This window comes from Lathyrus oleraceus, chromosome 5, assembly GCF_024323335.1.
Source record: "Lathyrus oleraceus cultivar Zhongwan6 chromosome 5, CAAS_Psat_ZW6_1.0, whole genome shotgun sequence".
NCBI lineage: Eukaryota > Viridiplantae > Streptophyta > Magnoliopsida > Fabales > Fabaceae > Lathyrus > Lathyrus oleraceus.
This window is the reverse complement of record NC_066583.1, coordinates 127,950,807-127,977,324: the sequence shown is the minus strand read 5'-3', so window position 1 is coordinate 127,977,324 and position 26,518 is coordinate 127,950,807. Positions and strand designations below refer to the sequence as shown.

Here is a 26,518-nt window from a genome sequence, read left to right as displayed (position 1 = left end):
AGACGGGTAGCACATAATTTAAAACAAATATCCAACATGTGCGGCATAGGAAAATCTTTTGACAAGTTACGGCACTTCTGTTTTGTAAAATGATTTCGTAATTTATTATCTATTATGAACAACATTCTACATACTTATAAACATTTCTCTATAAATTACTGCCTCCCGCTCCATAGCTTCACACAAAGATTTCACCATATACCTATCTTTTATCTCTCTTTCAACAGATATGAAATCTGTGTTTAAGCCTTAATTTCATAAAATAAAATAAATTTTAGGAAAATATACATCCTAGGAGAGGGGGGAAGGACCCACCATGTTGTGTGTAGTTCCATTAGAAGTTGCAGCAAATTCCACAAATGAGATTATTTCCAATTGCAGACTATTAACCCCATTGACTTCTGGTGTATCAATAGTGCTACTTGAAGCAGACAATACTTCGGCCTTCTTATTGTGTTCAAATATTTGTCCAGCAGTTTCTTCGGAAGCTGATTCAAAGTAAAAGAAATTTTCTGAAAAGATGAGATCCCATATTCCTTCTTCACGAAAAATTTCAAGTGACGTGGGAGAAGTAGAAAGAAGACTTCTAAATGCATCGAGAACTTTGTTCTGTAAAACAGTGACAAAAACCCTGGAAAATGGGAAGAAAAACAGCAACAAAAATAAGTTCAGTATATGCTGTTTCTATTTCATAACCATAGTGACGGAGTAATTTGCCACAACTGCTATTGATGGTTAATTAAGATTTTTGAGCAAACAGCACAAGGAAAGACACTGCAAACCAGTGATAAAACTCACCTTAAATAGCTTGGTAAATCATTCTGATTTGAGCAAGCTTTGATGCAGGGAAATATTGTAAAAAGAACCCTCATGACCCATTTGATTGACAATTCGGAATATGATGAGGAAACAGGCAATGCAAGTCGACCAGAAGATAGTTGGATATTAAGAGATTTAGAAACTCCAGGAATTATAAGAAATGAACAGAGACTTCCGCTCAGTGTAAGGACATAATCATTCCAAAAATGAGAAAAGGAAGCATTAGATGGAAGGCCAGCAGAAGCCGCAGCTGGATCATACTTCATATCATTTTCATTTTCGTGAATGTCAGCAGGTACACTGACAGCCTGAAGTTCAGCGAAATCTCCCCCTTGTCTCAAATCTTGAAGAACAAAAGCCGGTGAACAAAAACTATTTGCAAATTTATGTACCCTACCATTTTCACAAAGAAATTGCAAGTTGTTCATGTTCCCAAAGCTATATTATTGTCAAGGTCTCAAACATCAATAAATGTATTGTTAAATTTTAATGAGATTCAATACAAAACCAGTTTCCAAAAAAGGAAAAGGCAAAACTAATGCAAAATGGATGATGTTAACATATACCCCATGGGAATGAAACTCAGAGAGGAATCATTAAGAATGACAAACAAATATAGCTTGTGTGAATACACGCTTAAATGTTTCCAAACTTTAGTATGCAATGGTGTTGATGCAATGTTTCAGAACTCATCAAAAAATGATGGCAAATGAAAAGTGAAAGTCATCCAAAATTCACAAAATTAGTAAAGATTGAAGGATACACAGCCTCCCTTAAAACTTCCAGAGCAAGAATATGAAGCTGAAATATTTTTTGCAATGGTTTATCATCCCTGAAAAAAAGACAAGCAAAACTGTTGAGATATGTACTGATTTTATTCTTGTATATAATTATGTTTTTATTAAGATTATTTATGTATATATTTATGATAGAAACTGGTATCTATGGTGAATGAACTAAAGAAAAGAAAACAGAAATATCCAACCTCTCACAAAGGCTACAAATGCCTTTCCCCAAGTGGAAGACTATACATATCAAGGGATGTTATTTTTAATGAAAACACGCTACCATATCAAGAATTCGAGAGCTTGGTCACTCCCACCCAAAACCACTCAATAATTATCCATCCCCAGTTTCTCCTATCCTTTCCCTATTTATTCCTAAATAATATATCTGTCATAATAACTTCTCATAACTGCCTATAACTACCATTAGAAGAAGTCTAACCATTTATTCACTTGATTTTCTTTGTACAGCTTTTGTTATAAATAATAAGTAATATCAAGCTGAGGTCTAATCTCAAGTCTCAAGTCATTCTGTACCAAAGTCCAAAACTCTTTTCTCAAGTTGATACCAGAGCTCACAATCATTGGGCCTGTCAAAAGTGTCAAAACCTAGCCGAAACACGGGACCTTAGGTGAAACAATGAACCAGACTCGCTGTCATCGGATCAGCCAGTCCACATAGTCCTGCCGTCAACCGCAGCTGCATGTGCCGTCACATGCATTTCTTTTGCCGTCAGTCTTACCGGAGCGTGAAGGCCACCCTCCAGACCTCAAATGAGGTCGCCGCTGGTCCCATCTGCTTGTGAGACATTACTCTTCCTGTTTCGACCTAGTTTGGTCAGTGGATCTCACTCTCTTCAGTGTTTTCTTAGCGTTTTGGTACTGCCTGAGCATTTTTTGGCACTGTTCGTGATTGTTCATGTTTGTTCTCTTTGGTACTGGTTCTTCTATTATCATCAAAGAAGAGTTCAGATTTAGATCTTTCAAAATAAAAAGACAATAGCAAGTCTGGATCTTCCGGTAAGAGCCTTGTTTCCTTCGTTTTCTTGGGCCATCCCATTATAACATCCGAGAAACTCAACGGTGAGAATTATTTAAATTGGACAGCTGCTGTTAACATGTGGTTTCTTCGAAAAAAAGCTCTAAGATCATCTCACTGCTTTTTTTCTTTGTATACAATTGTTTTAATAGGATCGACTTTGTCCATATTTATTCCCTTAATTAAGGAATTATTTTTGTACAGCTTTCATTATAAATAATATCAAGCTGAAAACTAATCTCTTAAGTCAGTCAGTACCATAGCTCTATTCTCAAATCACCAATTTCTCAAAGACAGGTTTGATATGATAATGTATATAATCCCAAAATAGTGTGCTCAAGTAGTAACAGAAGTAGCAAAATACCAGATAATTTTACCAAAATACTTAATACAAGCCAAAACCAGTAGAAGAGATAACATATGAGTGTATTGGTATTTATAAAACAGACAACAGACTCGGAATATGATGCATAAGCTCAGACACTTCATCAGCATCAAGCTAGTCATCCAGTTATCGAACTCAAACTTTAAAAGTTGCAACAATCCCTCGAGAATAATGCATATACAATTTTTTTAAGAGAACCACACCATCTCCTTCTACTAACCTAACTAGAGAATAACCGGCTTGAAATACATATAAAAATACCTGAATCCATTAGTCAAAACTAATTTACTGTAAGTTGTTGCATAATTTGAGGGAAATCCAAGACCATCCAGCAGCACTTCCAGCCCTCCAATACTTTTAAAGTGATTCTGACCCCGGGGATTTGCAGATAAGGCCAAAGAAAGGATTTTCAAGCTCAAGTACTGAAGTGAATCATCCATCAACAGTTCTTTCAAGCTGAATCTTCTACAGAGGCGCAACAGTTCTGTGGCAAATTTAAGTTTAGTGAATACAAAACGAGTCCAACATGTCTTTATCTCTAGCATGTCACCACACAAATATATTTTGGTGATAAGGGTCTACAAAAACCTACATCCAACAACAATAACAACAACAACAGACGAGTCTTATCCCACTAAGTGGGTTCAACTACATGGATCAACTATTGTCAAAATGTTCTATCCAGGACCACGCTTCTATCCAAATCGTTAATCTCGAGAAATACTTTAGCCTAAAAGCATAAGTTATTTTGAAAAGCCTAATAGTGTGCTTTATCTTTTAATTCGATTTGGTAAAAAAAAAATCTTTATTTTTAAGTTAAAAACTAGTAGTTATCTTGTATAGACACACTTCAATGAGATAAGGGGAACTGTGAGCAATACATACCCTGGCCCCAATCTCCATGTCAGTGTTTAATCATAACTGGATTTATCACACAAACAGTGAATGCACTAAAATTTAAGGTTAAACTACTTTTTAAGTCCCTACAATTTAAATAAATTTCAAAAGCTCCCCTAGGGTTTAAAAGTTTTTAACAAGAACCTTATAAAAAAAATCAAATAGACATCAATGGTTTAACTGTTTTGAAATTTTCAATTATGTCCTACCAAACTATGAATATTTATAATCAAGTCCCCGGGACCTGTAACAGTAACCCAGAATAACCTACGGATGAACATAAACATATATGATGTCTAAATGGCTGTCAGTCAATGTACCTATTTTCAAAACAAAAAAAAAGTTTAACTAGAACTACAGACACCTATATATTAGTTTAACCAACATTTAATAATGCATTTGTCGAATTCATTGTACCTTTCATGTGTATATGATTACCTAATACACAACTGCATATAATTTGGCAAGTTGGAAAATCAACCGGCGAAACAACAAAGACCTAATAACCTCAAATATCTAAATATAACAGATGCCTACCTTACCTACTAACCAATTTAGACCACCGGCTTCCATCACAGAAACAACTGCTTTCTGACGCCAATGTAACCTTGCTTCAGTAGACAAAAGCTTTGAACTATTTGAGGAGCTAATTGCAATATTAACACGTGAAAAACGGCCTACAAGACCGCAGAACAGCTCGTCCATTTTGTCTATATTTGAACCTAAGTCAATGAAAACATAAAATATTGACACAACGTATATCAGAATTTGTTGGAGTAGATTAATTTTCTCCATAGCAAAGTCAGGAAAACTTTCATCAGCAGAAAGGGCACCACTTATAGTTTTAAGTTGGACCACAGCCCCTGCAACACAATTGAACCCAGAATTAGAATAGACTTCGCAATTTCTGGCTTATAATGGCAACATATTAGAATCAAATAATCAAAGCACCAAAGTCAATTATCAAAATATAGGCTTCGTATAATGAATGGAAGAGTGGAAAATAGTATTTGGGAAGTGATACTTGTCAAATATTGGGAAAACCCCGAGTCTCACATAGGATAAAGATAAGGTCTGAGATTAGTTTATAAATAGTGGCAGCCCTTACCATACAACCCGATCTTGTGAGTAATGGGTTAGACCAATTACAAAAACATAATATTGTATCAAAGCATATTCATCTGGGTCACCCACTACTTATATCCACACCCCAAGTCCAGTAATGATGAGCATGAGGGGGTGTCCGGAAAAACCCAAGTCACGCATAGGATAAAGATAAAGCTTGAAGTGAGTTTTTAAAGAATGGTATTTCTCACCTTACAAGTCGGTTTTGTGATAATGAGTTAGGCCCAATATTAAAACCTAATATCAAATATCTTTAAAATAGTTATTCGGTAAGTATGCCAATTTGAACAAAATGCACAAGAGTACAACGTCCATTAAGGTGAGAAAACAAATAAAAAACAAGAAGCATCTGTTAAAATTTAACGATGGAACAGATATGTCTAAGCCTCAACATTAACAACCTAAAAATTGCTAAAGGATTAAAAAGAAAAACAATAGGAAAATATGAAACTTACACCAATTTTCAGAAGGAAAAAAATCTATAATTGTACCTAAAAGATGCACAAAAGTAATCAAAATCAGGAACCAAAAAATTTATTATACCTTTCATTAGTGCTGTAAGTTTTTGAATTCCACCATAGTATCCAAATACTCTACAATTGTATAACGAACGGGCAATGATTTTCAAGGCATCCAAAATTAAAAACCCTTCAGAAGTAATATACGACTTGGTTGCAGCCCCAGACAATTCTGTTGGCAATTGCAAAGTGCTGGTGCTCACTGAAAATAGCAAGAGTAGACAAGAATTGCATCAAATTACGTCAGCAGTAACAGTACCACTACTAGCAACAAAAATTATCATTTCTGCACTGTTAAATATTCTTGGATTTCAACCCCAAAAGCAAGCTCCAAGGGTGAGGTTGCCCTCACATATTTATATGTTTAACAGCCCGGGAACCTAAGCAATGTGGGACTTCAAACAAACTCCAACAACACAAATACATATTCAACATCCACCCTCACCCCTAGCATGGGCCTAGGCCAAATGTCCACATTGCAGTCCTTAACCCGGCTCTGATACCATCTTAAAACTGAATTTAAGTCTAAAACATTTAGTCATCAAAGAAATGAAGTACTTATTTATTTTTTAACTTGGTAAATGAAAAATTAAAAGTGAACTAAACAACCAATCCGGATAAAAGAAAATCAAGCATGTATCCTCCTTTCCTACATCTGTTTCAAATATCTTACATATAGATGGTACAGCCCTTTATAGATGGTATTAGTCCCAAACTCTAATTTTTATTGCATGTACAAAACTAGTTGGACTTGCTAATAGTGAATGTTAATTAAGAAAGAGGAAGATGAATATAATACAAGGATGGCAATATGCATCTTACACTCAGTGACTAGTGAGCTTAACTGTGTGACCTCATCAACTAATACCCGAATGACTTCGACAGGATGTCCAGCTGAGCAGCCAATGACTGCATCATCAGTAGATGAACAATTCTCAAGAGAAACAGACTCTAATAATATTCCTGAATTTACAGGTACCCAGTCCTTGTAGACAACTACAAATTGCTTGATGAAAACATGAAGCATCCTCTTTTTCTCCACCTAAAACAATAAGGTCTTTTTGTTAGGAAAATTACTAAATAAATGACTACTGTCATGAGGCGAATTTAGTAACAATCTCAACTGCAGCAATCCAAAAACTAATTTACACATAGATAATAGATAGATAGATAAATAGAAAACAAAGCCAACAGACTGAATAGCTTATATGACTTGAATTAAATGAAATTTGCCAAGCTTCGAAACTTTATATATTTGGTAAGTAAAAACCTAGTAAGCATAAATCCAATCGTACCTTATCATCAATTTGCTGATATCGCTCCCAAAGAGTATTTACTATTGCCTCATCCCCAGCATCACTGGAAGAAGTCAATTCAAATGAAATCATTACAGATTAAATGTATTTTACCGGTATGAACACAAATGAGTCTTGAAGTTTCTTCTTTTGTGAATCTCTCAGTCTATAACCCAAATACGGAAAAGAAAAAAAAATCTCGTACAAAATATATTTGATATCCAAAGCTCTGTCAAAGTTGAGCATTTTATATGGATATCAGCTATCAACAGCATTAACAAAAATAATTTACTGCCGATTTGCAAACCTCCCACAACCCTTTGGTGTACTGTAAAACACGCCTATTTCTGTATGCAGGGCAACCACCTCTGAAATAATTTGTGTCCTTTTACACAAAATCTGTTTTTTATGGTTCAGTTTAAATGGTTTGGCAAGAGCAAAATGCCAAAATTGTGAATCAATATGCTATTTGGCTATTATTTGTGTGTCAAAAATACACATTTGCTTTCTCCAACCCCAAGTAAATCAAATGTCATAACTCTTGGATCGTGTTTGGAATTGGAAGAGCTTAATTGGTTTTATTTGATGACATGAGCATGTAGGTAAGTGTTTGGGAGAGTTCACAAAAATAGCTTATGATGTGCCCAAAGCTATTTTCAACTTATTCTAATCAAATCTTTTAAAAACTAAATTGAACTTGTTAGTTCAGCCGGCTGGTTTGATCCCAGACATGCAATAACCTAGTTGAACCAAGATTGAATCAGTTTGAACCATGGTACAACCGGTTTTATTTTTAGCATTTATTTATTTATTACTTCTTATTTATTTATTTGTCATTCAATTCAATTGTGGTTAGACCAATTAAACCACATCCTAGAGATTTCACCGGTTCAATCTCTAGTCTGGTTTTTAAAATATTAATTATGATAAATTTTGTAAGATAACTTATGGAAACAGTCATGTGAAGCCTACCCTTGCACCATCGTTGATTTCCGCCCACTTCAAATTCAACTTATAGTGAAAACAAATGATAATGCAAGTAGTTATTAATTAATATGCATATCAAAAACAAATGATAATGCAAGTAGTTATTAATTAATATGCATATCAAAAACAAATGATAATGCAAGTAGTTATTAATTAATATGCATATCAAAAACAAATAGCTCAATGGATTAAAGTGAAAAGCTCTTATACGATAAGCGCTTAATTAAGTACCCAAACGCCCTTTTGATAAATGAGAGTAGTATTAAATCAAAGACAAAAATCATCCTTAGATGCGGGTTAGATCTAACTCAAATCCACAACAGTGTTATCAAATATCCGCCACCATGGCGCTATGGCGGATATACATGGTGGTTTTGGGGCTTTCTGCAATGGTAACTATCAGCCGATATTGCAGGTTTTTCCGCCATAACGGCGCCACAAGCATCCGGTATAGGGACTTTGGCTCTCCGCCATAACGGCGCCACAAGCATCCGGTATAGGGACTTTGGCTCTCCGCCATAATGGCGCCACAAGCATCCGGTATAGGGACTTTGACTCTCCGTCATCCGCCATTGAATACACTGCTCCACAATACATCAATACCGACTTGTAACGTGGGCGTAGCCTCCCACTTATGAACACTCTTTCACGCCGTAACATGTCCAACGTGGGACTCATCAATTTTCTTTGGTAAAAACATAAGATTTTTCATTTATTCTCAAAATGCAGTAATAAAGAATAACCTTAATTATCCAATGTGCAAGTTTTCTCCATTGGCTAAAAGAAGACAGTTCCGTAAAAGCAACTGCACTTAATGTTAAACAACCATTCACTCCCGGACTAAAGAGGGATGACACTTGCAAGCCCAACTCTTGTTACAATCCTTGTTAATGATATGGTATTAAATATGCCGAATACCCTAGTGATTGTCCAACAATCCAACTCTTCTAATTACAATCCCTGATAGTGATACGGTATTAATTTTGAAGAATACCCAGGTGATTGCCCAGCGCAATTTATTCCTATAGCACCGGAACACTCGAGGAAACTGTACGAATGATAAAACTCCCTTTCCTAAGAGACTCAATTGTGAAAGAAGGCAACCTTGATAATCAGCTAAACACTTGGTACATCACAAGACATAAAACTCTAATAAATTAAGTCAAGTGCTTCCATCACACGCTAATAAAACAACAAATTTATAATTCAATATTGCAGTATTACCGCACACTGATCTTACCTGAAGCGAAACTTGGGTCCAGGAGGAGTGAACTTATGAGCTTGGAAACCTGAGGATTCGCCACTTTGCCCGGTGGAAGTTCTTCGTATAAGGTCGGCGACACCCTTAACGATATTCATCCTTCCTCACCACAATCTATTCGTGAGACTTCATTAGAAAAACGGTAGTTCCAGCCATCACTTCTCCCGAGACTAAATTATAAATGTGAAACAACACAATCTAGTTGAGTGTTGCACTGTGTCCGAAATTCACAGATGCTTTAAACAAACACTGATAGCTATGGCAAACCCCCATTCAAACCTAAAGACAAAAATTAAAGCGAAACAAGTTGGAAACAAATATCAGAAAATCACCATCAATTTCTCAGTTCCCACTCTAACTTCAACCATTCCATTTTCTCAGCTTAATCAAGCTCAAACATAGACATGATTTAATGTTTCCGCAAATTTCCAAAAAATTAACGAATTCAATTGTACTGATTGAACACAATAAGAAAATTCAACAATCGATAATGAGTATACCTGATTAGAAGATGGAATGACCGATAAATGAAAAGAAGATTGAATGTTAGGGTTTGTGGATTGAGATCGGAGACAGCGATTCAACTGTAATCTGTTTGTAATAGCGAATCGATGATGAAATCGGGAGAAATCTTTATTACTGCAAGAATTTGAGAAATGCGTAATAGAGAGAGAGGAAAGTGTTGAAAAGAAAACTCGGAAAGAGTGTAATTTCGGTTTTACCCTGGGTTGGGTTTTTCCCTGACGATATTTTTTTTTCACCGTGTTATTTTCCTTTTCCACTCTCACAGGTTGCGAAAATATACACCGATAAGAGGAGAGTGTCGTTTGGTCGTTGTAAGATGAGCTACTTCCAAATTTGATCTAATTACAAAAATGATATAGGATTTATCATTTTTTGAATATCTTATGTAAAAAAAAAAATGAATGTTGAATTTTATTGAAGTTTATAAGTTTTCTATAGATATGCGTCTGCACGCGTTAATTTATTTGATATTTGGATACGAGTCGTATAGTTAGATCATTCGAGTATTTCTCTTTAATTCAAAAAACCCTATTTATATACAATCCTTTTCATAATTAATTAGGTGAAAAAGGAACAGTTTGGTATATACCATTCTTTTCCCCGATTGTTTGGATATGAGTTATATGCATCGATCATCTGAACATTCGTCATTCACTCAAATACAAATTTCGACCAATCAAACTTATCTTTTACCGCCATCGTGCGATCAAAATTCATTCTACCGCGTTACAAACAAATGTTTAAGACTCCAATTGCGAGCATACAAATAACACTTAACCACTATAACGTGACCTTAACATTCGTTCAATAAAATCAACCAACAAATATGTTGTTTTCTACTAGAGCTACGTAGTTTTGAATTCTTCATCGCACTTGAGGATACGTAGAAGTAAGACTCACAATCTTGTCAAGCGCCCTAATAAAACCTTTTTTGAGACATTTTATTTTCCTTTTAACATTTTAATAATTAGAAGAAAACAAATAACATAAGTTAACATTGTAATCGCAAATCTAACTAAATGGTTTCCGTTGAGTAGAACGGATGTGAGAGGTGTTAATACATTTCCCTTACATAATCGACTCCCGAACTCGAATTTGGTTGTGACGAACATTTTTTCTTTTAAGAGTTTTATCGATATTCTCTCTTTTCTTTTGGAATAAATAAAGTTCGGTAGCGACTCTATTATCATCTCGAGCGCGTGAGCGCTCCAAGTATTTTTCACACTACGACAGCTAACGGTTCTACTGGGGAACATGCTTCAGCTAGAGAGTCAAGCCTAATTTGATTAACTTGCGATTAAAATGTTGGTATTGTTTATTGATTTTATTTCATTTGTTTTATTATCTCTTAAGCTAGTTGTCATATCCCAAAATTTGCCCTCCCTTTTTTTCAATCTTGTCTGACTTATGGCTTTAGATACTTCTACATACATTCATCTATATCATTCATTTATAATTGCATTCTCAAATAGGCATCATTGATCCAAAGGGTCTTGCTTATATGTGGTGCAAAGCTAGTGGATCAAGTGTATGTTATGTCTTGACTATTTTTGCACAACAATGGTGATTGGTTCACTCTTTATGGATTAATGCATGTGGAACCCTAAATCTTGATGTTTGAGATCTAGATTTATGTGGACTGCATCACGGTATTGGATTTGATCATGGAACCCTAGTTCTTAATTCCACCATGGTAGTGGAGTTGACTGTGGATTGCAAATATCACATTGGACAACCATGAAAGATTTTCTTTGATTGGTTAAATCTCTTATAGGTTTTTTCATTCAACTAGTCCATTATTTGTTTGGTGGATTCAAGGCTAGGCATTGTGGTCCATTCAAGAGTCAAGATTCATGTTCATACAATATCAAATTGCAAGATTCAAATTCATATTCAAATTCAATTTAAAGGGAAAGTTCATCTTTCTTAAGATACAAGTTATCATTTAAAGAAGGCCTTTTTCATTTCAAAATTATTCAAGTTCATTTCAAAGATTAAGATGCATTCAAGTGTGCATTTTGACTCATGTTATGGAAAGAAAACACATTACTTGGAACATAAGTTACAATTTATTTCAAAAAGTCTTTTCTCATTACAAATCATCAAATTTACATTTCAAACATCCATTTCAAGTCTATACAAAATTACACTGAGAAAATCCAAATTTTGGCCTAGGTTGACTTTTGGTAAATTGTTGACTTTTTGGTCAAACTGTTGACAAAAGTCAACTACCTATCTTGAACCCTAACCTTCCTTATTTTCCATTTATAAGCCATCTCTTTTTGGTCCAAAATTCTTCATAGATATTCAAGCCTTCAAAGTATCTTCATGAAAACACCTTCATTTATGCCGTGCCAAAACAACTTCATGACCAATACCTTATTCCTTCATAATGCCTAAGGCATCCCTGTAAAAACCTAGACAACGTCAACTCTCATTCACACCATGTTATGCATCAATTCAAGCCATGTTCATACCATGCACGCGTGAGAAAACCATAAACCAAATTAGCATGTTAACACAATTGAAATTAACACCAAATTCAATTCATAACTAATTTTCCTGATGGCATCCAACTGAATTTAACCATTTGCAAGCAATGTTTCCTTTTTTTGATTCAACATTAATAGTTAGCCAACACTAATTGGAACTGAAGGTCATAACATCAAAGCAGATACAACTAATTCCAAGCCATAACAAACAAACACTAACTAGAAGTTCATTAACAATGAGTTCAATACAACCTAATAACAAGCATAGGATCCATTGTTCATCGGCATTTCACATTTATTTGGTCTAATTCAAAAACAAACTAACTATAACTCGTAACAAGCATCTAATAGTAGTTAATCAAACTCACAACCCTAATTTCCTAATTTAACTAACTGAAGCTACCAGTTTTCAAGTAAGTTAACACTAACTTAACTCCCATAATGCATCAACTAACAATAAGATTTCATAACAGATTTACATAACAACTCAAACATGTCAGTCCATAATGCAACCATGCATATACATCAAATACAATAGCCTACATCCATCCTTATTCATATTTTTTAATTCGATATCTTAGCATTCAATTCAACAAATGGTTGTCAACAACCAATTAAATTAGGTTTAACTTACAATTTTGGAAAATTTTGAACATACACATCTAGTTCAAGATAATCCAATTCTGATTCATTGTTTAACAACCCACTAATAGATAACTTATTTCTAATTTAGCCAACCAAGTTTTCACTGACAGTTCAAAGTATTAACACAACTTCTAACAATTCAATTCAGATTGAACAAACTTATTTCAACACTAACAGAACAATTCTCTAACTAGGTTACAATTCAAATTAGCATGAGTTAAGCATACAGTTTGTTATTCCTTGCATACATTCAACATTGGACTCGCTTTATTTACTTTGATTCCACCATTTCAGTTCAAGTGAATTAATATTCCTTTAATTAACAGTTACATTAACCACGACTTTTAACTTATTAAATTAGGAGAGACTAAGAGACATTTAGGTTAAACCTTGTGTTTTGAAAAGCATTACAGAGACTTTATTATATATAGAGAGAGATTATAACTAATTACATGATATAGTCGATGTGGGACTATTCTATATACAATTATTATCAATATTATATATTTACAAATATCAACACTCCCCCTCAAGCTTGAGCATATAAGTCAAATGCATCAAGCTTGTTACATATATAATTAGTTTTGGGACTTCGTAGAGATTTTATAAACATGTTTGTCAATTTATGATTAGAGTTGACAAAGCTTGTGACGATGTCACCTGGCTCGTTCTTCTCACTAACAAAGTGACAGTCTATCTTAATATGTTTGGTCCTCTCATGGAAGACTGAATTTGAATCAATGTGCAATGTAGCTTGATTATCACAAATAAGTGTTATTGGTATTGTTTCTTCAATTTGAAGTTCCTTGAGCAACTGTTTTAACCAAATAAGTTCATATGTTGCCATTGCCATGGCCCTATACTATGCCTCGGCGCTTGATCTTGCAACTACTTTGTTTCGTACTTTTCCAAGATATAAGGTTTCCTCCAACAAGTACACAATACCCAGAGATGGATCGTCTATCAATGGGTGACCCTGCCCAATCAGCATCAGAGTATCCAACTAACAAGTCTATTTTCTAATTATAATATCCACTCAAACTAATCCAAATTGTTTCTAACTACAACTAACAATGTGAATTTCTGACTAACTTCAAATTCAACTCTCTAACACTAACTCATTTCACAAAACTAACTTATTAACACCTCAAATCCTAGCAGATGTGTAACCGTTAACTAACTTAACATACCCTAACTTCCATCCTAAACTAACTAACTAACCGATTAGTTAAAAGTTTTTAACCCTTAACTAATTGGCACTTGAAAAATCTAATAGAACCTCACTCTATTATCTCTTAGATTCCTATAAATTCATCAAGCCATTCATTTTAGGGAGATGGGATCATTATACAATCAAAATCTCTCTCTCTCTCTCTCTCTCTCTCTCTATATATATATATATATATATATATATATATATATATATATATATATATATATATATATATATAATCTCACCCTCACCAAAGCTCATATCACATGGTCATTGAAGCTTCACGTGAAAGTTTAATTGGTTGAGCTTAAGCCTCAAACGCTCTAATATTTCTCTCACAGTCTCTCACACCAACACTCTCTGCAACTCGTATCAACCATAGCATACCAAGAACATCACAACAACAACATACATTCATATCCTACAGACTAATCTCAAATTCAAGGTTTCTGAAGGAAAATAATAAGAGGAGAATAAGAGGTAACTATAAGTAGTGAAGGATCGAAGTTCTTACCTGATTATGTATTATCTGGTTTTCTTGTCTTTATCACCGCCTTCAAATGCTGCAACAATAACCATAGCACTTCTCAGCTCTATAGGTAGGTCACACCTTTTTGCTTTTTCACTTCTTTGCACCATGTTTGTTACCATAATGTAGAGTTTGTAGTGTTGTTCAAAAACCCTAAGGTTAGGGGTTGAGATCATGGTTGGTTACTATTCAATTTTAGTTTGAAGTTTTAGGGTTCTTGTGGATTCTGGTTAGAACGAGGGTTTTAGTTATGATTTAGGATAGACGAATGGTAGATGTAGGAAGAGGAAATGGATACGAGTAAGATGATGGCATTTTTGTGGGAATTGGTGATACCCTGCCGCCCGAAGCGAGTTCTAGCGCGGCGGGGCGATATCTGACCACCCTTAGGTCATAGAGATGGGAGAGAACATCGTCTAGGAGAAAAGGAAGAATGAGGTGGAAATCGAACTCTTCCATCCCTTTTGCCCTCATTCTGGTGGGTTTCATATCCAGGCCTAAGCCCTTTTACTATGCGTACCTTCTTACCCACATACACCACTGATTTTGACTTCAAACAACAAAAAACAATAACATAGGCCTGACCTCTTAGGCCCAGCGCCCTTTACTATACGTACATTTTCACATTTTTATTTTGGTATGAAATACTTAGAAAAATATGTGATTTTGATGCTATTTTTTTTATTTATTTGATACATTAGCTTAGAAAAATAATCAATATTTTTAGGATTAACTTTCCAATTAACTCCTAACTAATAGAATGCTTATTCATCTCAATTCTAGGTTAGTTTTAATTTTAGAAATTGAAGCCTGATAACACTTTGATTTTCCTGAGTTTAGGTCTTGAATTCTTGAGTCTGACTTGCAATTGGACTTTCCCCTGTTTGATTAAGTTGATCATAATCTTATTTGATCAACTAATCCTTTGACATATGCCTATTACCTCAGTCTAGTCGAGTGATCAGAAGCTTTTTTATCTCTTGATAAGACTGGTCCCATATACTAAAGTTGCATTGGATCTATCAAGACAAATAACTCAAGACTTCACATTCAAATCAATACAAGTCAGACACAACATTGCAGACAAACTGGATACTAGACTACTATTCAAGCACAACAAAGGCTCGTCAGTTAACACTTATCAGTTATGATAAGGATTATACGCCACGAGCCTTAAGCAATAGAGAAGGGGTGAGAGGGAGAATTCATATCTTCATTATGAATATCTTTGGGTATTGGACGAATGACCCAGTTGCTCAGAGTATTCACCTTTACTCATAGATTTTAGTATATTTCAAATCGAATAATTATCAAGTCTCCTTCTTCACAAGCAATACTTCATCATCAGGAGCAACAAACAGAATCTCCCTTAACACTTGTCAATTATGATGAGAGTTACATGCCACGAGCCTTAAGCAACGATGAATGATGAGAGGGATCATTCCTAACTTTGTCTATAGTACATTTGAGTATGGGGCGTAAGCCTTGGTTACTCAAAGTATTCGCCTTCGTTCATAGACTTTGGTGCAGTTTGAATCAAATAATTGACAAGTCTTCTTCAGAAATATGCATCAATAATACACCTCCTCTTTGGATCAAACACAACAATCATATTTTATATCCATACATTCATTGGGTTAATCACCTCATGGTTAAACATCCATCTCTGAATTAATCTCTTTATGTACTGCCTTATAGAGTTACAAACTCTATAAACTTTCTCTCTACCCTATGGAGTTATAAACTCTGGCAATCTTTTATTTTGCCTTATAGAGTTACAGACTCTGGCAACTTTCTTTCTTCCCCATGGAGTTACAGACTTTGGCAATCTTTCATTTTGCCTTATAGAGTTATAGACTCTGGTAATCTTTCATTCTACCTTATAGAGTTACAGACTCTGGCAAGCTCTCTTTTTGCCTTGTATAGTTACAGACTCTTGCAATCTTTCATTCTGCCTTATAGAGTTATAGACTCTAGCAACTTTCTTTATATCATGTAGATTTATAGATTTTGGCAATATTTCATTTTACATTATAGAGTTACAGACTCTGGCAATCTTTCATTCTGTCTTTTATAGTTACAGACTCTGACAAGCTCTATTTTGCCCTGTAGAGTTACAGACTCTAGCAATCATTCATTTCGCAATGTATAATTATAGACTCTAGCAATCTCTCTTTCTGCCTTATATAGTTACAAACTATGGTGGTCATTTATTTTGCCTTGTAGAGTTACAGACTCAGGTAAATCTTCATATAATCCCTTATGGAAATGCAGACTATGGCAAACCCCTTTTTATTTATTTTATTTTTCCTTTAGAGCCTCATGTTGTGGCAATCTTTCATTATTTCCCTATAGAGTTACAAACTATGGCACCCTCTCTTTTTTCCCTATAGAGTTACAAACTCTAGAAAATATTCATGCATTTTAGCCTCATAGAGTTACAGACTCTGACAACCTCTCTTTTTGCCTTATAGAGTTATAGACTCTAAAAACTTTTCCATCTGCCTTATAGAGTTAAGGACTCTGGAAACTTGTTCTTCTTGCCTTATAGAGTTACAGACTCTAGCAATCTCTCTTTCTACCGTGTAGAGTTACAAACTCTGGCAAATCTTCATACAATGACTTGTGGAGTTACAAACTTTGGCAAACTCGTTTTCTTTTATGTTGCCATGTAGAGTTACTGACTTTGGAAAGTACTATAACCTTTGTATTATTCATACCATCTATTGGTTAATTCCACACTCATTGATTCAAAAACCCTTTATCTCTTTCATGTTAGCCTTGTCAATCACCTTGTGCTTAAGCAAACCATTTCTTATTCATGTTCACCTTATCACTCCTCTCGTGCTTAGGCGGATCTTTTCTATCCCGCTTGTTTGCCTTGGCAAACCTCTCGTGCTTAGGCAAACACACTCCTTTTCTCTTTTTAGATAATCACCATTTATTGGTTAATGCCATATTATGTTACTCTCTATGGATAATTACCATATATTGGTTAATGCCACACTATTTCTATTCAAGCATTTTTCTTTGCTTTTTGGAAACCTAATCAACTCTTTCTTTCTTTGTTTTTATCCTTAGTTTCACGAACTACAGAGCTCTAATTTCCTTGTTGCGCTATGGGGATATGTAGGCACGAGGAATCAAATCCTTGGCAGACACACTAATTATTTAACCTTTTTTTCCCGTTTCGCAAGTAATCTTTAGATAGTAACACCCATTTGAGCAAAGAACAATCAAAACGATTTCAGTTGAGTACAACGGATATGAGGGATGCTAATACCTTCCCCTTGCATACCCAACTTCCTTACCTGTTTTCTCTTCCCCTGGGTTTTATCAATGTTTTCCCTTTCCTTTGGGAATAAATAAAGTTCGATGGCGACTATGTTGTATCTTCGAACGTGCGATGGACTCATATATTTTTCGTGGTGCAACACTAGTGTTGCTTGTTCATATGTTGTGAACGAGATTCTCTAATTACTGTCATTGTGTGAGATAGGCTCAAGCTTAGTTGAAATTTTTCAATTCACATAAAGTTCGCAACCCTAAATCTTCATGTAAGACATATGTGGTTTCTTACCACTCCATATCTCATATGGTGTCTTCTCAACCTTTTTGGATGGAACACGGTTAAGTGTGTAAGCTGTTGTCAATAGTGCATGTCCCCAAAAGGAGTTTGGAAGATCGGCGTGACTCATCATGGATCGGACCATGTCTAACAGGGTTCGATTTCTTCTCTCAGATACACCATTCCATTGGGGTGTTCCAGGAGGAGTAAGTTGGGATAGGATCCCACACTCTTTCAGATGGTCATCAAACTCTAGGCTTAAATACTCACCACCTCGATCTGATCGAAGAGTTTTAATATTCTTACCTAGTTGGTTTTGTACTTCATTCTTGAATTCCTTGAACTTTTCAAAGGACTCTGATTTGTGTTTCATTAAATACACATAGCCATATCTACTGAAATCATCAGTAAATGTGATGAAGTACTGAAAACCTCCTCTGGCTGGTATGTTCAGTGGTCCACATACATCAGTATGTATGAGGGCCAAAAGATCATTAGCTCTTTCACCTTTTCCTGTAAATGGAGACTTTGTCATCTTTCCAATTAAACAAGATCTGCATGTCTCATATGATTCATAATCAAAAGAGTCCAACAATCCATCTTTATGGAGTTTGGAAATGCGTTTCTCATTTATGTGGCCTAATCGACAATGCCAAAGGTAAGTTGGATTTAACTCATTAGGTTTCATCTTTTTAGTATTAATGTTATAAATAGGCATTTCAATCAAGGACATATAGTCCATTGTTCATTTGTGCAGTAGCATAGAATATATAATTCAAATAAATTGAGCAACAATTGTTCTTTATTATAAATGAAAAACCAAACTTGTCCAAACAAGAAATGGAAATAATATTCCTGCTAATTGCAGGTACATAATAACAGTTCTCTAACTGAATTATTAAACCACTAGGTAAAGTCAATACATAAGTTCCTACGGCTAAAGCAACAACCTTTGCTCCGTTGCCAACTCGTAGGTCGACTTCACCTTTTACCAAATCTCTACTCCTTTTTAGTCCCTGCACATTGATACAAATGTGAGAACCGCATCGAGTATCTAATACCCATGATGCAGAAGTAGATAAATTAATTTCAATAACAAAAATACCTGAAGTTGAAGTCTCTACTCCATTCTTCTTATCTTCCAGGTACTTTGGGCAGTTTCTCTTCCAGTGTCCGGTCTTACCGTAATGGAAGCAGGCGCCTTCCTTTGTTATGCCTCCACTAGGCTTCAAAACAGGAGCAATGGGTTTGAGTTTGGCAACTTCCTTGCCTTTCCCTTTATCACCCTGCTTGGTGAGTCTTTTGTTCTATGTCTTTCCATTTCCGATCATCAGAATGGACTTCCCTTTTGACTTCAGATTCTGCTCAGCAGTTCTTAACATGGCTAGCAGTTCAGGAAGAGATTTGTCCATATCATTTATATTGAAATTAAGGACAAATTGACTAAATCTATATGGCAACAATTGCAAGATCAAATCATTCACAAGTTCCTTTCCGAGGGGAAAACCCAACCTCTCAAGGTTCTCCACATACCCAATCATCTTGAGCACATGGGGACCTAAAGGGTCTCCCTCAACTAAACTTGCCTTGAAAATGGCTTTTGAAACTTCAAACCTTTCATGCTTTGCCTGCTCTTGATAGAGCATCTTCAGGTATTCAATCATATCAAACACTACCATGGTCTCATGTTGCTTTTGCAACTCTGAGTTCATGGTAGCTAGCATGAGGCAAGCAGTTTCATTGGCATCATCGACATACAACTTTCTATCATGTTTGAGGATAATCCTCAGATTTCGGTGCCAATCCAGAAAATTTGTCCGAGACAATTTTTTCTTATCAAGGATTGATCTTAAAATGTTGTTAAAGGTGTTTGTTGTCATGGTAATCTACATGAAAATAATGAAAATATAAGTATCAATAACATATTTAATTAGGCATTTAATTAAATATGCTCCCACTATTTTACTTAAAATAAATGACCCTCACCATTTGATTCGGAAAATTCCGTTGGAAGATTTTCTAGTGGGTCGAGATCCACATTTCACTTTTTTTAAGTCTGCTTAGGCGGATTATACAAAACTAGGTTATTTAGGTAGGAACTCCTTCCAATTGTATCTAATACAACTCTCGAATATTTTAGTTGGGTGAATAACTCCTTATTCCAATCCATCACATGGATCATTTCCAACTCTTGCTTCTAAACATATATAATCTTATTATAATTTGTTTAGTTAACTTTTGACCCATTGTTTTAGCAATTGGATATTACAATTATCCCATCGCACCTTACTAATATAGAATATGCACCTCACGTAGGCGAAACCTACATTATTCGATACTAGTCTTGATGAGTGCTAAAACTTGGAAAGCATAAACTTAATATTTAATTTGAGAGAATTTGCAATTATTCTGATCTCACCGGCTTATTTATCATATAAATCATCTCTCACATGCATCAATATACATTCACATGCATCAACATACATATAAAATGAAACAGTTATGCCCCCTAGCACAATTGTTCTCCCAAGTCAATAAGAGAACCTAAGCTAACCTAATAACGATCTAAGCTTTTCCAAGCAAGATCTTCAAGGTTGTCCTCATTTGATATTGTATTTTTCTCTTTCTTCATAACATTATATTACATAAAAGAAACTCGTTTTACATACGAGGGAGTGAGATGAGACATTAAGAGATTAAAAGAGATGCACGACACGCAAGTCGTATTTTAAAATCCCAAAACAAAATAAAGGAAAACTAAGGTCATAACTTATCACCACAAGACAATAATAATAAACACATTATTATTATTAATTTAAATTCTGTTAATTAAACAAACCAAATTAAATTTCTGCGACCGATCACATACGCAAAGTTAGCGGGGGGTTCTGTTGCCCGCCCCGATGCAAATTTTTAATGAATAACTCATTTGAAATTGACGTCAATTTTCGCATCAACGCTTGATACTTTAAAGCATAACTCTTGTGCAGTCACAATCCTAATCGCATAACTCTTTGACAACACAACCCTTGTACCGTCATGAACCCTAATGCACCAATTTCATACCGTCAAACACACCTCGATTGTTAATTCAGTATGATTGATCAACACGTCATTGCTTCACCATACTTTCGTCGGATTCCGAAGCAAATGACCATTGATCGCTCAAAGTAAAACAACCATTAAGTGTTTGAATGAACGAAAGAGAAACAATATATCATATATACCGTATTTTGCATCAGAATTACTTATATCATATATATAACTTGATCGATCTTAATTGTGTAACCTACGGACAATCGATGTATCGTTGCTTCACCATACTGACGTAGGATTCCGAAGCATAGTCAACATCAATCATCCAAATGGTACACACATGATGCCAAATTTAATTACTTGTTTATTCTTTGATTCATTCTGTCTTTTAATCGTATTAATACAGAAAATATAGAAAATAAACAGCTATCAGATGCATGATTTCGTAAGTGGCTCTGATACCACTGAAGGAGAAGAGCGATCCAAAACGTAGCGGAAATTAAAAAATTCTCCTTTAGTGATCCTTACGAATGGGTATGATCAGTGATAGAATCGTTACCTCTTATGGCGATTGAAACCTTTGATGAAGATCTAAAGAGTGATCACGAATGTTGAATGGTGACAACGCCTCTACTCAGTCCACACGAACAGATTCCTTCAATCTCAGTGTTAGTTGCTACAAATGAAGGCTTTGAGTGAGAGAGAGAGAGAGAAATAAAATTTCAACTGCACAAATGCTTATGTACAAGGGTTCTATTTATAGAACCACTTGTGTGGGTTGCAAGCTAAAAGGCCCACTTAAGTGTATGTTGCCCATATTTTATGATATGCCAAAATCACTTAAGCGCGTGGTACCTTACCATATTTCATATTCTACTTAAGTACACTGTACCTTACGATGTTCTATAATTCACTTAAGTGCACCATACCTTACGATGTTCCTTATTTACTCTATCTCTCATCAATCCGTCCTTTTATGTGTGACCCTGTAGGTTTTCGTGACATTAGCAGTTATATTAAATCACGTATTTAACATAATAAATAGTGAGCGGTATCTAGCAACACATCACTGCTACCTAAGACAAGAAAATGTCATGTGATTTAACAAATCCTTTTGTGATAATACTTATGTGTATAATTACCCTTTTGCCCCTATGTATATATTAAACACAAAGCATATTTCGTGTTTTCCTTGTCCAGTTCAATATTGGGCCCGTAGACATTTATTCTGTTACGCAGGATGGACAAATTCCATCTAGGTCACTCATGTCCCTCAGCATGCTTTGTGGAGTAACCATCAACTGTCTTTATGGCCATCCAGTTACAGACAATGTTTGATCGATAATAAAGCACTCGACTCTACATCTAGGGTCCATAGTGGTTTCAGGTCGAAAAGTGGTATACACCATTATCACCATGAGAATAACTTATGACACTTTGCATAACATTCTATATAGTATTCTCATAGCGGGTCAATCCAGTATGAATATTACTCTTAATATTCATACCTGTGTGTAAGAGTTGATAACTCTTTATCCATGATCCATGAGACGTGATCATCAGTCTACAAACATAATAGTCTTCATGCTTTAATGTTATCCCACTTCACAATAAAGCTCGACTACGGATACTTTAAGAATAATGTCCTTATGTTTAATGGGATCTCATGATTAAGTCACACTTGATACATTAAACAGACTATCTATTCTAGGAACTTTATTAAACAAACATAATAAAGAAAAAGCCTTTTATTATTAATAAATAATTCAATACAAGTTCCAAAAGTATTGGCCTTTAGGGATTACACCAACAATACCTCCCCATAGGGATTGGCCCACACACCTTCTCCATCACCTTCCAACTTATGGACATTCATCTAGCGTAGAATTGTTTACTTGGAAGGCCATAGATTTGTGATGTAGTGACAGTTACTTTAACACTCCACCAGAAGCTGAAATTTATCACTAGCAACAAAATGATAGTAGTGGGTGGAGAAGAGGGTATCTTGGTAAGTCATATGTCTTATTTTCGCTATATTGATGTCGGTGGAGAAACAATTAAAACTCCTTTCAAAGATTTAGAGGTTTTTAGTGATGTGGCAACACTACTAGTGGGGTAGCAATGGATTAGCTTAACAAACTTGACCCTCAATGGCCTCCTAAAAAGGAGCCAAGGCCATTGTTGAGGTTCGGAATATCGAGCACTGGGGAAAAATCCTAGAACTTCCTAAGAAGAAAGATAGGTTTAGGCTGGGATACCAACCATCTTTAGGCAAAGAGGATTTTCAGAATTTGAAAGCTGGCAAGGAACAAATCTTTCTTGTGCAAAAACTTTCACAAGCATTGGTAACATCTTTTAAGGCTAAGTAGCCATGGTGGACGAGGTAACTTCTGTAGCGGTGAATTCATGATCATCAAGCTATTGACAAGCTAGAGATCAAATAACAAGAGTCGCCACCGCGCTTTTATTGTTTCCAAGGGAAAAGGTAAAAAGTACGAACAAAACCCAAAAGTAAGAAGTTTTCAAATCAAAACTAATAAATTGTCAGAGATTACAGGTAAGGGGTTTGGTTACATAGAGGGAAGGTGTTAGCACCCAAAGTGTCCTAGGAACTCCTAGGGGGCCCTTTTTGTGTGCACATGTACTTGGTATAAAGTGATGTTTACAAACAAATAGAATGGGGGGATGAGAAAAGAATTCATTAATTATACTTTTGTGTTTAACAAGACCTTCGGTCTTGTGCCTACGTACTAACATAAAAATGAGGGATCAAAACCTTGTAGTTCGTGATACAAATTTCAAAATGGATACATTGTTTTTAACAAAAATTAAGTTTGAAAGGCACAAACGCCTAAAAATGGTTTGAATGAGTTAGTTCTTTTTGGCTTTATTTTTTGAAAGTTTAGGTCATGTATAGTTAAGTTTATTTACAAGTTTGATTTAAGAAAATAAGTTTGAAAATGCAATGGCATAAGGCCAAAGTTTCTATCTTTTTGCAAAAGTGGTCAAAGTTTAGAACAAAAGTAGTTCACACAAAGAAGATTTTTAAAAAAATGGAGGAAGAGATTTTGAAATTAAAGAAATGGGGAGAAGATGAAGAGACTATCCTATGTACAAAATTAAAAGTTTAGAGTTGAAAAGATCTGACCAAATGGGTAGCAATCCAATAGACAAGAATGTCAATAGAAACCCAGAATTCCCTTGGACTTTTAGAATCAAGCAACACATAAATGCACAATTATATTATCTTGAAGAGCAAGACATCAAATAAAGATGGCATCATCCAAGCTTATCCATTCCATGATCTTCTTCAAAATAGCCCATGTAACAGATGAATTCCACAAGTCACAGGTTCAAAATAACAGCTTCATAATGATCATGTTGCAGATGAACTTAGAGATGTCTTCAAAGATGTATCAGATGAAATTCAAATTTGCAAGCACTTGGTTTCTTAACAAGTTGGCATTGGCCAAGTCCTTTAGCATAGGAAGGTTGCCTAGATTCTAAGTCCATTTGTCCAATATCAAGCCAACAGTCCACTCAAAAGTTTTTTAGGGTTTTTGTTATTATTATGTGCATTAATGGTCAAAGACCATACAAACAAGTAAAATATACACAAACAAGATATATCACACAATATGGTCCAAATGGACAAAGTGAAAATTGCATTAACATAAACAATTAGAATGATATGAACAATGGCAAATGAATAATGTGCTATAAGTAAATTGCATTAAAGTAAAGGCTTGAAATTAAAAGTTAGTAGTTAATTGGTTAGAAGTTAGTATTGTTTTGCTTTTGCTTTTTATTTCAAGACATTCTTTGGAGAACACTCAACCCACTTATCACAAGCATGAGTCCTTGAGCCAAAACATCTTCCAAAGGAAGGAAAGAAGGCCATGTTTCCACACAATACCATGAAAGATGGGAGACTTATAATCTCACTAACTAGAATGCTTATGCCTTTTATGTCATAAATTTATCGCTATGTTAAGCAATCGTAATTGGACTTATGTAGAAGTCACAACTATTTGAGGTCGGGCAATAGAATTTTGGGGTTAATGCATGTTAAAGACATAGTATAATGGACTATGCTCACGAAACATACCACACACAAAAAAGAATATGCAAAAGGTGTGGCATAATCTCATCCATACTCATGTCAATTTTTTAATCAACTAGCATTAGGATTTTGAGATATCATAGGCCAAATGAGATGAATGCATAAAGAAGGGGAGTGAGATGAAGAGGGAAGAGAATGAATCAAAACACAAATTGGTCAAAGGAGGACTTTTACCAAATTAATAGCATCCATTCATTTTGGGAGATGGAATGTACATTCCATCAATCCCCTAAATCCAATGATATTAATTTGACAAAGTCAAATCAACCTTGACCAAGGCCCAACAACAAGAGTCAAACATAAACAAGCCATCACAATTGGTCAACAAATTTATTTGGCATTTATTCAAATTAAAAATACTAAAATAGTGCATTTAAATTAAATATGGTTTGTCAAATTCCTAAAATCTCATTAAAACACCAAAGAAATGGCCATGAGATTTATCATAGGTCAAACAAGGTCAAAGGATCTTAGGGAAAAAATTCATAATCTTTGGACATTTAAAAATATTTTTAAACAATTAAAAACAAATGCAAAATCAATTAAGTCATGAAAAATATTAATAATGATCCAAAAAATCATTTTAATTCAGAATATGCAAGAGAAAAATATTTGAAAAGTTTTGGTGAAAGTCCCATATTTTTTGGATTAATATTGAATTTAATATGAATTATTGAAAATAATACAATAAAAATGAAAATTAAAATATCAGAAAAAATATGGACAACGCTATCTCCCTCATTAATTGAGGTGGCAGATCAAGTGGATCAAAACACGCGTTCCACCGTGCACATGAGTTAGCGCACCATAACATTGGTAATTCAAACGCACGCTCTAGATTAAAACAAATCAAGAGGATCATGTGGCTGTGAGACATGCCAGCGCATGGCCGAAGCTGTAGCTCCGGTCTTCTTCACCGGTGGACCTCACCGGACTGGTCCACCATCAACCATCACCAAAATTAAAAACAAGGACCTGATTTCAAAGTAAAAATGGCACTGAGTTCGAATCTGGCCTCAATTCACTCTAACTCCAAGTATATTGAGAGATACATGGAGTTGAAAATTGAGGTACATGAACTGAGTTGCTTCGATTTGACCTCAAAGCAACTCAATCTTCTTGCCTACATTGGTATGACTTCAGATAACTAAAGAATCAATAGAATTGAGCAAGAATTTGAGAGAATCTAAGAGATCAAAATTTCTGGAAAATACCTTCAATGGAGGTCTGGATTCAATTGATCTTGATCTTTCTTGTGCTTGATCTCACTCCACTT

General features: G+C 35.0%; 1 protein-coding gene across 3 annotated transcripts in view; it reads right to left on the bottom strand.

The window, feature by feature from the left end:
• Positions 1-9,912, bottom strand: part of LOC127088281 (BEACH domain-containing protein B) — a 44,177-nt gene extending 34,265 nt beyond the window's left edge. Inside the window, exons 1-10 of one of the 3 annotated variants that reach the window (XM_051029205.1) lie at positions 9,612-9,912; positions 9,091-9,390; positions 6,864-6,927; positions 6,391-6,610; positions 5,594-5,770; positions 4,468-4,788; positions 3,290-3,512; positions 1,583-1,651; positions 799-1,257; positions 316-631 (exon numbers count right to left, since the gene is read on the bottom strand). In XM_051029205.1, the coding sequence (XP_050885162.1) occupies positions 316-631; positions 799-1,257; positions 1,583-1,651; positions 3,290-3,512; positions 4,468-4,788; positions 5,594-5,770; positions 6,391-6,610; positions 6,864-6,927; positions 9,091-9,209 (1,968 nt within the window). In that variant the 5' untranslated portion in view covers positions 9,210-9,390; positions 9,612-9,912. Of the gene's footprint in view, positions 1-315; positions 632-798; positions 1,258-1,582; positions 1,652-3,289; positions 3,513-4,462; positions 4,789-5,593; positions 5,771-6,390; positions 6,611-6,863; positions 6,928-9,090; positions 9,391-9,611 lie in introns of those variants that run through there. The other 2 variants (XM_051029204.1, XM_051029206.1) reach the window with 2 other exon arrangements.
• Positions 9,913-26,518: the final 16,606 nt, after the last annotated feature.